General features: G+C 40.0%; 1 protein-coding gene across 2 annotated transcripts in view; it reads right to left on the bottom strand.

Annotated features, from left to right (window-relative positions):
• SEC23B (SEC23 homolog B, COPII coat complex component) overlaps positions 1 to 15,208 on the bottom strand; it is a 38,686-nt gene that overhangs the window by 553 nt on the left and 22,925 nt on the right. For both annotated transcript variants that reach the window (XM_053670938.1, XM_053670939.1), the window contains exons 14-19: positions 14,646 to 14,799; positions 11,246 to 11,323; positions 8,268 to 8,429; positions 6,779 to 6,865; positions 4,570 to 4,725; positions 4,139 to 4,204 (exon numbers count right to left, since the gene is read on the bottom strand). In XM_053670938.1, the coding sequence (XP_053526913.1) occupies positions 4,139 to 4,204; positions 4,570 to 4,725; positions 6,779 to 6,865; positions 8,268 to 8,429; positions 11,246 to 11,323; positions 14,646 to 14,799 (703 nt within the window). The remainder of the gene's footprint in view (positions 1 to 4,138; positions 4,205 to 4,569; positions 4,726 to 6,778; positions 6,866 to 8,267; positions 8,430 to 11,245; positions 11,324 to 14,645; positions 14,800 to 15,208) is intronic.

Genomic DNA, 15,208 nt, shown 5'->3' with positions numbered 1-15,208 from the left:
CCAGTCACTCTGCCACAGCACCTAGCCCAATGCTCTTAAATGCTCTGCTTACAACAGAAACTTGATAATGGTATATTTGAAAATGAATCAGTACCCACATGGAACAGATGGATATTTGTACTATCTGAAAATGTTTATGATTTTAATGTTAAAAGGACCAAAGGACCTTTTAACTTCCCTTTAGGAAGTTTGGATATCTGGAGGTGTAAGTGAAAACAATGTAGCTCTTCACACAGCCAAATTTAAGGACAACAAAGATTTAGAAACAAAAACACAACCAGAACAAACAGAAAATTGAACTGTACCTAAGTCCAACAACAAAGAACCATTCATCCAGACCAGTAAGAAGGGCAGAGTTGGCAGCCAGCAGAGAGGGGTCCCAGCAGGAAGAGGCAGTGGTTAGCAGATCCAGGTGCGGGGAAGAAACAAGCAAACCCAGTGAGACACAAAAGGCGGTTGCCTGACTGCAGACACACATTCACTCCCAGATAAACGAAGCAAAAAAAAAAAGGGCAATGAGACAGATTGTGCAACCCAGGGCCCCAGTGACAGGAAATAAAGCCTAAAAACACTGAATGGAAAAACTTTCAGGGGTTGAGATGCCAGGAGAGCTCCCAGACACACAGAAGAGTGCGTTGGAGAGACCCACAGGATCCTAGAACACACACAAGCCCACTCACCCGGGAACTAGCACCAGAAGGGCCCAATTTGCTTCTGGGAATAGCAGAGGGGACCAAAATCTGAGAGAGAGAGAGTGGAACAAGCGCCATTGCTCCCTCCCCGACCCTACCCCCACGTATAGTATCACAACCCAGGGACATGGACTGCCCAGCCCTGGTGAACATCTAAGGCTCCACCCCCAACTAGGTAACAGGTGCGACCAGACCAAAACATCATGGCTCAAACAATATATCAAAGCCCCAGAGCCAATACTTTTAAGCGACCAAGAGATAGCCAACCTATTGAATGCATAGTTCAAAACACTGCTGATCAGAATACTCACAGAACTGGCTGATTTTAGCCGCAAATTAGATGAAAAAAATGAAGGCTACACTAAGTGAAATGAAACAAAATGCACAGGGAACCAATAGTGATGGAAAGGAAACTGGGACTCAAATCAATGAAGTGGACCAGAAGGAAGAAAGAAACAACCAAACCAAAAAAAAATGAAGAAATAAGAATCCAAAAAAATGAGGAGAGGCTTAGCAACCTCCAGGACATCTTTAAACATTCCAACATCCGAATTATAGGAATATCAGAAGGGGACGAGGAAGAGCAACAAATGGAAAACTTATTTGCACAAATAATAAAGGAGAACTTCCCCAATCTGACAAAGGAAATAGACTTCTAGGAAGTCAAGGAAGCTCAGTGAGTCCCAAAGAAGGTGGACCCAAGAAGGAACACACCAAGGCACATCATAATCACATTAGCCAAGATTAAAATGAAGGAGAGAATCCTAGAAGCAGCAAGCGATAAGGGGACAGTCACCTACAGAAGGACTTTCCATCAGACTGTCAGCTGATTTCTCCAAAGAGACCTTACAGGCAAGAAGAGGCTAGAAAAAAGTATTCCAAGTCGTGAAAGGCAAGAACCTATATCCAAGATTGATCTATCCAGCAAAGTTTTCATTTAGAATAGAAGGGCAGATAAAGTGCTTCTCAGATAAGATCAAATTCAAGGAGTTCATCATCACCAAGCCCTTATTATATGAAATGTTAAAGGGACTTATCTAAGAAAAAGAAGATAAAAAAGATGAACAGTGAAAGGACAGCCAACTCACAGATATTAACAACCACACCTAAAACAAAAGCAAACTAAGAGGACAGCTAGATCAGGAGTGAACCACAGAAATGAAGATCACATGGAGGGTTAGCAACAGGGGGTGGGAGAAGGAGAAGGGGGGAGAAGGTACAGAAAATAAGTAGCATAGACAGTAGATAGAAAATAGGGGGGAGGGCAAGAATAGTAGGGGAAATATAGAATCTAAAGAACTTGAGACACGTGGTCATGAACTAAAGGGGGGGATAGTGGGAGAGAGGTGTGCAAGGTGGAGAGGAATGAAGGGGGAAAATAGAACAACTGTAATGGTATAATCAATAAAATATATTTTTTTAAAAAGAACTCAAAATTCAACTATAAAAAAAAAGCAAATAATCCAATTAGAACATGGGGAAAAGACAGAGATTTCATCAAAGAAGGTATACAAAAGGAAAAGAAGCACATGAAAAGCTGCTTGAAAAAGGTACATTAAAACCACAACATTAGATACCACTACCCACCTATCAGAAAAGCTAAAATAAGAATAACAGTACTAATTGCTCATACATGGGTGGTAGGGTTAGAAAAGGATATAGTCATTCTGGAAAACAGTATGGCACTTTCTTAGACTAACCATGTAACTACGAAATAACTGAGCAAATGTACTTCTGGGTATTTATCTCAGTGAAATCAAGACTTATGTTCATAAGAAACCTGTACATGAATACTTAAAGCAGCTTTATTCCTAGTAGTTAGAAGCTGAACAACCCAGATGTCCTTTAATGGCTAAATTATTAAGCAATTATGGACTTCTATACCATGGATTACTACTCAGCAAATAAAAAGAAACAAATTATTGATACATATAACAACCTGGATGAATCTCTAGATAATTATGCTGAGAGGGAAAAAAAGCCAGTCCCAAAGGTTATGTACCATGTGACTTCATATATATAACCTTTTTTTCAGAGCAGGGAAGGAAGGGAGAAAGAGAGGGAGAGAAACATCAATGCGAGAGAGATACATTTAACCTATTGCCTCCAGTGTGCCCCCAACTGGGAATCTGGACTGTAACCCAGGTATGTGCCCTGACTGGGAATCTAACAGGCACCTTTTGGGTTCACAGGCCAACACTCAATCCACTAAGCCAGGGCAGCCAGGACTCATATACATAACATTCTTGATGACAAAATTATAGAAATACAGAACAGATTAGTAGTTGCCAGGTATTAGGGTCAGGTGGAGGCAGGAGGGAAATGAGTGTGACTATAAAAGAGCAACAGAAAAGCCCTGGCTGATGTGGCTCAGTGGACTGAGTGTCGGACTGCGGAGCAAAGGGTCACTGGTTCGATTCCCAGTCAGGGCACATGACTAGGTTGCAGGCCAGGTCCCCAGGAGGGAGAGGGCCATGTGATAGGCATTGATGTTTCTCCCCTTGTCTTTCTCCCTCCCTTCCTCTATCTAAAAATAAATAGATAAAATCTTTTAAAAGAGAGAGAGAAACTGGCAAGATTCTTGTGCTGATGGAAATGTGCATCTGGACCTTATCAATGTCAGCATCCCAACTACGATACTGCATCACAGTTTTACAGGATGTTACCACTGGGGGAAACTGGGCACAGAGGATAAGGGATCTCTATATATTATTTCTTACAACTGAATATAAATGTGTAATTATCGACAAAAAAGTTAAAATTTAAAAATGTTATGAGAAAACAGAATGAAAGAAATGACTCATCTGAAAGAGACACAAATGGTTAAAATAGTTAAAGAAGGAATCAGAGGTTGGAAAGTAAAGACAGCACAAACCCAATAGTGAGCATTTGTAGATGTTTTGGCCCTGTCCTCTTGGAAGAGAAAAAGGAGGAGATGGAGGCTTTGGGGCAATGTCGCTGTGTCTTTGAGAGTCAAATGGAGGCCACACTGTGGTGTTCTGTCCTCTGGCCTCAACCTGTGACATTATGCTGTGTATTGCATAAAAGGATCCACGCTAGGTAGCCATCCCTCAGCCCCAAGCTATGTTCAAAGTTATTTTTTCCATCAAAATAACCAAGCTATTCTGCCCTGGCTGGTGTAGCTCAGTGGATTGAGTACAGGCCTGTGAACCAAAGAATGGCAGTTCAATTCCCAGTCAGGGCACATGCCTGGGTTGCAGGCCAGTTCCCAGCAGGGGACCCACAAGAGGCAACCACACATTGATATTTCTCTCCCTTTCTCATTCCCTTCCCCTCTAAAGATAAATAAATAAAATCTGAAAAATTAAAAAAAAAACAAAAAAAAAACAAGCTATTCTGTTTCTCGGCCAAAATGAATCCAATTTATAACTAGGTTTTTTAAAAAGTAGCTTAGCCTCCTCTCCAAATACCTGACAATTTCTTACCTGTCCCCAAGCATACAGGTTATTGTGTGTCTGAGATGGATTCACTTTAGACAAAAGGAATCGAGCCTTTAAAAAAAATTACAGAATAAGTGGCATTAATATTAGTGTACTAGGATAAAAAGTTTTACACTTCTGTTAAATTAAGAAATTTTTTACTGCACAGGAACCCATTTCTTTAGTTTAAAACCAACAGCTCTCAATTTATTAGAGTTCCAGAAACATAAAATAATGTATTTTATTTTGGCAATCCTCTAATTTTATATCAACATACTCTGACCACTCATTTAAAAACAAGTCATATTTGGAAGTTTATCTGTACAGCAACTTATGTCACCATAAAATATTAACCACGCTGTTTGGATTTATAGCCATAAAAATACATCAGAAAAACCACTGAGTACCAAAGCTCTTGCAGAAATGACCTCACCAACCTGACTGCCTCCATGCTCCGTGTGAATGTAACGTGGCATAGGGAAGCGTGCTTGCAGAATGTCTTGAGCATCATCCAGTGGTGCCTGAAGAAGGTGCTTGAAGTTTTCATACTCAGGCATGTCCTGGTACCCAGCTTTACGCCACTGGGCTATGGTCTACACCAAAACACATAAACAAAAACTACTGTGGAAACAGCAAAACAACAATCTTCTCTGACACTTTTGACATTCTAACACTATCCCCCAACCCCTAAATTTATGTCAAGAATGACAAGTTTTAGAAGGGAACAAAGTGGAGCTGACTAGAACTATGAGCAAACAAAGAGATAAATTCAAGACACCCCCAACAATTCTCCTAGAAGTACATCATCAGTCACACCTTCTCAGCCAAACTGAGGGATTAGTTGTCCCAAGGAACTAAGGCTCCCTTCCTTGCCATTCTACTGCCATCACTTGATCTAGCTTCTCATTTCCTTAAACCTGGCAGGGAAAAAGACTTGTGGGCTGCTTCCATGGAGTTAATCCCCCCTTCTCTTTCCAATCAACACATATTGTACATTCCCTTCGAGTGCATAATAGTCACACAGACCTGGTGGGATTGGCCCCATCCTCACCCTCTGGGCTCTGTGTGGAGATGTTCTTAGTAGGAATGTATCTTATAGTATATAAAAGCTATAAGAACCAAAGCATGAGACTTAGTTAGGCAATAAGTAAGAGGAAATACACTAAGTATAGAGTAAAGAATGCCTCTCTAACTAGGCTAAATACTTTGAGTCTCCTTTGTTCTTTCATTCCCATCAGCAAATGGTCTAGGAAATATTTTGAACACACAGGAAATATAGAAAAAAATTGTTGACTGATTAACGTATCTTTATAAATAAGCTAAAGTGCTTTCACATGTAACTGTTAATCTGGTTCCAGAAAGATGATTCTCTTTAGATGTTTCCTTCTGCAGCCTCTTCTCCATTCTGAGTTTCCTGTACTATTTTCTAGGTCTTAATTTTTGACTGACTGGTGGCATGGAGGAAATTATCATAAGCTCACTTGGGTACAAGAGTTCTTAAGAACAATTACCAACAGACTTAGGGCTTTTGGAGGGTGAGAACAATGTCACTGTCTTTGTCATTGGAACCAATCACTCACACAGAGAATATGCTCAATAAATGCATGAATTAATAAGACCAGAGGCTATGGCCAGTCATATTTATGAGGAATGAACTGAAGGCAAAAAAAAAGCTATGCTGTGATTATTGTTCTTAAAGAAATAAGTGGGAAAAGCAGCTGGTCACAAATCGCCCTTGGTCTAGGACCATTACTGATGGCCTACTATCTGTGGGCAAGTAGCTAGCAGACTGGGTGTTAATATGCTAAAAAATGCTTGGAGTTATAAAATGCCCATTAGTATTAGAAGAAGAATTCTTTTAAAGTTATTTAAAAGATTCTGAAACACAATTTACATTTTTTCAGGATATACAAAATCACTTCTAATGTACTGACACTAGGAAGTCAAGTCAACCTCAAAGTAACTTAGTAAAGGTAAAGAATATGCAATAGAAGAAAAGGAATATATCACTGTATATAAGGCTGAGTAAAAGAATTTTCTTCAGAGGAGCCATTCCTTTTCTCAGGGAACGAACCTCCCTGAGAAAGTAATGGACTTTACCCATAGCCATCCTAGAGATCCACAGACCCAGCTTAAGGTTCATCGAACCACATTATTTCAAAGAAAAACTTTAGTCCCAAACATATGCATGCTTACTACTAACTCTAGCATAATTCTGAAAGGGTAGTACTGCATAAAGAAAGTTTACTGAGGAAAAGTAACTAACTGGTCTTATGTGACAACTCAGAAATATATATACGGTGATTTGAAAAGACCACCTAAGATTTACTTGCAGCAAATATTATTAAAGTTACCAATATTATTATTCTAGTGAATAAAATCTTTTTTCAAAGATTTATAAAAAGTAAATTTATTTATATAAATTTATTTATTTATATTTATTTATAAAAAATAAATCTTTTTTATTCACTAGAATAATGCTACTGTACTCATTATAATAAACTGTGGGTTTTCTAAGCCTAGGTTCTTGTATCAAATACATAAAAAACTAAATTAAGAAGAAAGTAAAAATAGTTAAAAAAGAATAATATCGGCCCTGGCTGGTGTAGCTCAGGGGGTTTCTCCTAAAAAAGAATAATATCTTACCTCACCAAGATAGATGACAATTTGGAAGAAAGTATCCATCAGCAATATTCTGTCAGCCAGAATGCTGCTGCTGTCCAACAGTACTGGCTAAAGAAAAAAGGAGAAAGATGACACTGGTCTTCCCTCTGTTCCCCACACGGCCAGGACATCAACAAGGCCATTTACACATGGTACCAGGTGCGATGGTTCTCCCCACCTTCATGTCATTTCTACTTTCTGCTTCCTGACTCAGCAGTTTTAAGTTTCAACTTTGTAGAAGAGACTCCAAAGAATCCCTCATCAACTGGGAAAGGAGATTAATGGTATCTTTTGCTCTGGGAACCAAAAGCTACGCCAAATATTCTCAGTTTCATGCTAAAAATGTATTGCATCTATCACAAACGCAGTCTCTCAGATATACTACAACTGCATGTGACAAATAGAGATGGCTATATGAAAAAGTACAGCTTTTATTACAAGTTAGGAAAGTTCACTACAAAACGTATTTTTTATGATCTTTATTTCAATAAAAGTAACTTATACTTTAAATTAAAGAAAATTTAAACCCCAAAACAACAAATATTGATAGTTTGGTTTATTTCCATATAGTTTTTAATTCTTGCAGATGTTTTAGAAAACATAATTTAGAAAAGTTCTATCTTAATTTTTTATGTAACATTTTAACATATTTTATTATGTTATATAAACTGTAAATATTTCCTAGATTACTTATTTTCCTACTATTGAGCATTTGAATTATTTTCTAATTTTCTATTTTAATAGTTCACTTACTATTTCTTTGAACAAAACCTTTTCTATATATAGGAGTATTTTCTTTGGATATAATACAAGACATGGAATTACTGGATCAAACTATCTGAACACACTGAAAAAAGTATCCTCATAGTATTTTTTAAAGTTTTCCACTTGTTTGCCCCGGATGATGTGGCTCAGTGGATTGAGTGCTGGTGTGCAAACCAAAGGGTCACCAGGTCAATTCCCAGTCAGGGCACATGCCTGGGTTGTAGGCCAGGTCCCCAGTAGGGGGCACAAAAGGGGAAACCATACATTATGTTTTTCTCCCTTTTCCCCTCCTTTCCCCTCCTCTCTAAAAATAAATAAGTAAAAATCTTTAAAGAAAAAATAGCCCTAGAATAGCCCTGGCTGGTGTGGCTCAGTGGATTTAGCGCTGGACTGCAAAACAAAGGGTTGTTGGTTTGATTCCCAGTCAGGGCACAAGCCTGGGTTGCAGGTCGGTTCAGGTCCTCAGGTATGGGGTGTGCAGGAGGCAACCACACATTGATGTTTCTCTCCCTCCCTTCTCCTCTAAAATAAATAAAATCTTTATAAAAATTTAAAAAATAGAAAAGATAAAGCTTTCCACTTGTAATCCTGCCTTCCACAGATAATAGATTTATGTGCCCAAGACTTTTCCCTATGCACATTTTTAAGACTGAGAAATAATATTAAATCACTATAAAGACTCAAAGGCATTCACATAAAACCTTACCTCTGGTGGTCCATGGAACGAATAGGAGTAGAGAATGGGCTGGATCATGATGAGGGACTGGGTTAGATCCTGTCGGGCAAAATGGTGTCTGTAATACGACGACTCATCAGGACTGTTATTAAACACTTGAAGAAATGGAGATCTTCTAAGATGGAACATGAACTGCATTCATAAAGAAAAAAATAGACAAGACCATATACCTGTAACCTGCTTAAATACCCAAAGAGTAGACTTGCCTTAGGTCTCTGAAACAGGAAAACCCAAACTTTTAAGAATAAGGCCTCTGGGTTCATAAAATAGAAAATAAAATGGTGGTACCAGGGGCGGGGAGAAGTAGGAAATGGAAAATTGTGGTGGAATGGGTATAGCATTTCGGTTTTGCAAGATGAAAAGTTCTGGAGATCTGTTGCACAGGAAGGTGAATATACCTAACACTGCTGAACAGTACACTTCAAAATAGTTAAGATGAAAAATTTTATGTGTCTTTAACACAATTAGAAATTTAAAAATTATCTTTAGACAGTAGGAAGAACCTCTGGGTATGTCGGAGATTCTAGATGAAATGGAAAGGTCAAAGAAGCACTTACTACTGGAGTCACTAGGCTGGGTTGCAGAGACAGTATGTCTGCTCTCAAAGGGGTCACAGTCCAGTGGGGAAAAGGCACACTTTGGGGCAGTATGTTATGAGCCCCCGTATAGGAAAGTACTGCTACAGTGGGGTGGGGCTGGAGGAATAGCAGACTTCCCAAAGCCACTGAATCTGAAAAACATTCACAAGGAGGCCCAAGGGCCATGGGAGAAAGGACTCCAGGCACAGTAACAGCAGATGGGAGGTGAGAGAGCTCAGACACAGGCTAGTATGTTGGAGTGAGGGGTATAAGAGACAAGGAAAAGAAGATGATCCTGGAGAGGTGTGTTCTTTACCATGAGAATTAGAAGGGGAAGGGTAGACTTTTAACTCACTCTAAAGAGTTACCAGAACATGGAAGTAAACTGCCTTGAGAAGCATAAAGCTCCCCAAGACTCCACATATTGAATCACCAGCTCCTAAACAATAATCACAGCTGACATTCCATTTATCTTATGTGCAAAGTACTTGACAAAAACTATTCAATCCTTCCAATAAGCCCACGAGGTAGGTTTTTACCATCCCTAATTCATGTACCAGGAAACTGAGTGGCAGACAAGTTGTCCAAGGCCACCCACTAACTACTGAGTGGCAGAGCCAGACTCTAATCCATGCTGTTGGCTCCAGCAACTGGGCTCTTGACCTCCATCCTAGATGCCACAACAGAAAGAATCTTAGAGACCATCTCATCCAGTGGTTTTCAAACTGTGCTCTTGAGTTTTGGTGAAACCACAGACCCTGGGAGTGAGGTGGTGGAAAGTACTGTGGTAGGACCCAGTGTGTGAGGGTGGCACCTGGGCATAACCAGAGCAGCATCCAAGTTCGTCTGCTTTGCATACTGGCTTTTAAGAGGGTCCCCTTTAGAAAATGATTCCACAACTGTAAAAAGATTGCAAATCAGTTCTCCAGACCAACTCCTTACTTTTAAAGAGGAAACCATCACCTGCCTGGGGTAGCTTAGTAGATTGTGCACGGGCTTGCAAACCAAAGAGTTACCAGTTCAATTCCCAGTCAGGGCACATGCCTGGGTTGTGGGCCAAGTCCCCAGTGGGGTCCATGTGAGAGGCAACCACACACTGATGTTTCTCTCCCTCTCTTTCTCCCTCCCTTCCCCTCTCTAAATAAATAAATAAAATCTTTAAAAAAAAAATAAAGAGGAAACAACATTCACAGGAGTCCAGGACTTCACCCAAAATGCAGAGCCAGTGCTGGAACTTGGCTGAGATTCTGGCTCTTTCAATGCTGCACAGCCTCAGCTCAGGCAAAGGCCACAGATGAGGCACACATCCGGCACCACAGAGCTCTACCCTAGGCCAGTGAGATGATCTCCAAGACCCGCTTGAATCCTAATAATCCGAGCTATACAACTTCATGATTGAAACCTGTGTCCACTTTCCAAAGCAAGTATCTGAAAAGATAATACACATTTGGACAGCTAAATCCTCACAAATTTATTTAAAAATAAAAGTGCTTCTTATTTATTCCCCATAAAGGTGTGTGAGAGGGAAGAGGAAATAAAGTTGAGTTTGCTTCCAGTACTGGAAAAGCTGTTCCTGTGAAGAAGCCAACCTGAAGGTTCCAGATTCCAGCTGTGGAGCTACCAGCTCACATTAACTAAGTGCTGAACACTTGGTTGGCCTCAGCTCACGTAATCCTCACAGCCACCCACTGAGCTAAATTCTAGTTTTCTCATTCACAGATGAGGATGGAGGTTCAGAAAAGGTAAATACCCAGATCCCTGAGAGCAACTTCAGGCTCCCTGAGCCTGAGTGAAGGCTCCCTGAAGTAAGTGAAGTTCAGGCTTCACTTACCCCCCCCTTCCCCCTTGTCCAGTGACTCCCAAAGGCTTAGTTCCTACATCAAGCAGTTATTTATAGAAGCTGCTTATTACTGCTGATTCCTAGTTATAATGCAGCATAATAACCATGGACATATCATTAAACATCTGTCACATTAATATAGTCTCTTTTATTATATTCATCTTCCAATACACTTCACTTTCTTTGTTGCTGTTTGTTCGCTGCTAAGGTAGCTGACATTTGATATACCTAGAACTTCTACAAATTAAGAGACTTTGTTGGGGCCTTATAGCAATGAACCTGTTTTGCCTTTCTTTTCATGACAGTAAATTCAGTTATTTTCTCCTTTCTGCATGTCACCTCTGTTTTCTGTAGGGCTCAGGCACTGCCTGGCACAGAGACATAGTATTCGTCTTGAAGTGAACCACCTTTATCACCTAGAGCCTGAGTCTCAAAATATACCAAGTCTTCACTTTGCCCCAAGAGTAGCAAGTCTTATTTCTATCACAATTTATTCTTCTATAGTTATTTTAGAAAGACCTATTACTTACCTGAGGATATAGAGAGAAAGACTCTGATAGCCTAAAAGAAGTGGGGTCTTCCTTGTTATACTGTCCAAATTTCTGACACTGTTGAAAGAAAAGAGTAAAAAGGGTAGGAAAACCCTAAGTTAAAGTCACCTGGAAAAATCCTTGATGTTAAGAGAGCTACATTTTAATCAACTCTGCCACTGACTGTGTCCCAAATCAGCACTTTTCAGGAACAGACAGGCAGACACAACACCCAGTGTTGTTAAAATTTAAATTCTGGTTTGGCAGACCTGGAGAAGATGTGGAGATCCTGCATGCTAACCAGTACCCAGGCCATGCTGGCCAAAAACCACTCTGACTAAAGGGGGGCTAGATGAGTTCTCAGGTGCTTCTTCCATAAAAGTTTATAAATAAATAATCCATCTAAGACCATGAAATATTACCTACCAGTTACAGATTAACTTCGATGTTCCATTACTCTACAACTCAATATTCTGATACCTTTTAAAGACAAATTTCTGAAAAATGTTTTCCCCCCTGCCTTTATTTCCCTTTTATTTCACACATTTCCTCTGGCCATTAAAGAATCAGACCATCCACCACTTAAATAAATCCCATCTCTGGCATTTACCTTCTTCCTACCAAATCCGATGCCCTTGCAGTTCTTATGTTCCTGGAACTCCCTAACATCTCAAGCCAAGAGACTCCCAAAACTTCTCAAAACTCTCTCCTTCAGCAATTAAAACAGCACTTTCCTTTCTTCTGTCAACTCTCCAACCAATCCTGTTCTGCCTTCTTCAACAGCCCTTCATCTTCCTACTCCTAACTTAGAGGTAAGTTCTCTGTCCCCTGCTCCCAGAGTCACTGCTTCAGCTACAAATGAACACTAGAGCCAGACCAATATCATCCAAATTCCTCCTTTATGTCTAGTGCTGACCTCTACCTAACTATTGGATAGTATTAGTGCAATTTCACACTCAGCCTACCAAAAATAAACTGTTACACACACAAAAAAAAAAGAAAAAAAGAAGACAACTCACCTTCCTCTATGCTAAAGCTGCTCTCCTTTTCTATTTTTCTACCATGCTATCATTCTTGCAGTTACCCACACTAACAACTTAGAACAGTCAATGCTCATTTTGGGGTTTTTTTATTTCACATATAGTTCCACCAAGTTTTATCAATTCTTTTTTTTAAATTTTGATGTTTTTCCTTATTATTGAATTTATTGGGGTAAAACTGGTTAACACAATTATACAGGTTTCAAATGCACAATTCCACAACATATCATCTATACACCATATTGCGTGTTTATCATCCCAACTCAATTCTCCTTCCATCACTATATCAATTCTTCTTTTAGTATTCATCCTGATTCCAAACCTTCTCCCACTTTTAATTCTACTGCTGCCACCCTGGTCTCAGCCCCCTTGAGCCTGTAAATCCCTGCATTTGGTAACCCCAACAATAACCTTTTCACTTTCCAAATTAACCTCAAATGGCAATGGTAAATGTAAATACAAGAATCATGCTCCTGTCACACCCCTGCTTGGGAATCATACCTAAGTCCCCTTTCACTCTAATGTTAATGGAAGTGACTTGACTTTAAAACAAACACAATTCATAATTAAGCTGCACTATCACTGCCTCTCTCCCCACTGCACATTCTAGCCTCTGCGACAGTGGTCTTGCTAAGGTCCCCAGCATAAGCCGAAGTGCACAGCTACCTCCCACAGGATGGGCCCTCCACTTGCCAAGCCTTGCCTTCTTCTATCCTCCCACTATCCTACTCATTTTTAAAAGATTTGATTCAAGGCTCACTTTCCATGTGAAATCAACCACTTGGACCCTCTGCTCCATTTTCAAATTGTGGCTGAAATGTTAATATTCCCTGGAGCACACACACACAAAAATGGTTCCTTGACACAGTAAGGGCAAACACAGAGCTAAACAAAGCTAAATGGTTTTTTTTTAACTAGGCTTTCAGTGCCTTTGATCATAAACACCTGCCATGAATTTCCAAGAAAGTAAAATTATAAGGTATGACAATTATTGATTTATTGGCTCATAGCTCCAAAGTCACCCTTTCTGCCTGCAGTGAAATGGATCTGGGCTCTTTAAAAAATTTTTCTTTGCTATTTGGCACAATGTTGAGCTTTATCAGTAGACGGTGCTGGCAGCAACTGTTTGCTTCTGGGTTCCACTGCGCTCAACTCAGCAGCAGCTTTATGGCTTTCCCAGTGCCAAACTCCCGCAGCACATGGCAGCCAGCAGTGATCCCACATTGTGTGTGCCTCTGATAAAAAACTTCCCTGTGAAGAGTTTTCCTCAGCACTCCAGAGTGTTAGATTCTCATCTAATTCTAGAGGGTGAATTCCTAGCAAGTTCCTCTGACACAACACCACACCACAGCAATTTCTCTGCCATGAGACGCAGTGAACCTTGGCTGTGCACTCCCACATAGGTCTAGACCAGACCTGGGGGCAAAAGGGCTCTTCCTTGGGTACTCTATCTCAGCCTAGAAGCAGTGGCTGCACATTTTATCTGCTATTCTTATATCGTTTAGCATTCTCTTTACATCTTACTAGCCAATCCTCATTATTCTAATCCTCTGTCTTGATAGTAATTCTTTTTTTTTAATTAATTTTATTTAGTTATTTTTAGTGTTTTTTATTTCTCATTTACGTGTATTGTTACATAAACCTTTCCCTATTGAAATTACTGGGTGGTTACTCTCCTGATTAGATCAAAAATGACACATTAGACATCTCCTTATACTCACTGGGCCATGAACTGCTACTTCAAGAAAAAAAAAAATCTCCAACATCAGCCCTGGCTGGTGTAGCTCAGTGGATTGAGTGCAGGCCTGCGAACCAGACGATCGCGGTTCGATTACCAGTCAGGGCACATTCATGGGTTGCAGGCCAGTTCCCAGCAGGGGCCAGTTCCCAGCAGGGGCCAGTTCCCAGCAGGGGCCAGTTCCCAGCAAGGGGTGCACCAGAAGCAACCATACATTGATATTTCTCTCCCTCTCTCCTTCCCCTCCCCTCTAAAGGTAAATAAATAAAATTCTAAAAAAAAAAAAAAAAAAAAACAACATCAGGATGGAAAATACAGGACACAGAATTCACAGTGACTCATCTAAATCAATTCTCACATACACAGCTATGCATCATTCTCTAAATGTCCTGTGTATGTCGTTTCTTCCCAACTGTAACATAAGCCCTTGAAATGGCCTTGAAATGGGGAAAAATACCCATTTAATACTTCTTATCAGTCTCAGAATGGCCAATATTTGGTATTTATCAGGTAGGCAACTAATAAATTTTTGTTGACTAACTGCATAAAGTAATAGGTTTAAGTGACAGTTTTCTTTTCTCAGAGACCAACATGGAGTCTAGTGCCATTGTTCCCAACTTACCAATCGAATGAGTTGTCGGTCCAGCCACCGGAGTACATCGGGCCCCTCCTCTGACTCTGCTCGGAACACTCCCAGCCGTGCCATCAAAACTGCTGCGGCCTCCTGGTCAAACGCTGCTTCTATGTGCTTGAGCTGACTCTGTGCATCTGCCCAACTGACAGTTCCAGAGTTAGTACAATGCTTATATTCAGAACAGAAAGCCAGCTCTTCATTAAGATGAAGAAACCTAAGTCCTATTCCTTTATCTAAGATAACACAAATTTGAACTGCACTGTCAGGAATCACAGGAGTTTTACACACATTTTCACTTACCCTCATGTGATTTCTAAAGATTATAGGTGCAAAAGAAAATTACAGGGAACTTTCCAATATCACACAAGACATCATGAAGTAGATAATCAAAAGGTACCTAAATCTCCAGCCAGTGTTCCTTTTTCTAAATCAACCTCACAAAAGTCTAAATCTTTACAAATTCATAAAATGTCTCCCTTGGCATCAGGGTATAGAGAATCAGAAATATACACAAAAGTGTCTTTCCGAAAAGACAAAAGACAGACTAGAAA

This window comes from Artibeus jamaicensis, unplaced genomic scaffold, assembly GCF_021234435.1.
Source record: "Artibeus jamaicensis isolate MK-2021 breed Jamaican fruit bat unplaced genomic scaffold, CSHL_Jam_final contig_65, whole genome shotgun sequence".
NCBI classification, from domain to species: Eukaryota; Metazoa; Chordata; class Mammalia; order Chiroptera; family Phyllostomidae; genus Artibeus; species Artibeus jamaicensis.
Note: the sequence above shows the minus strand (reverse complement) of the source record. Positions and strands in the feature narration are given on the sequence as shown.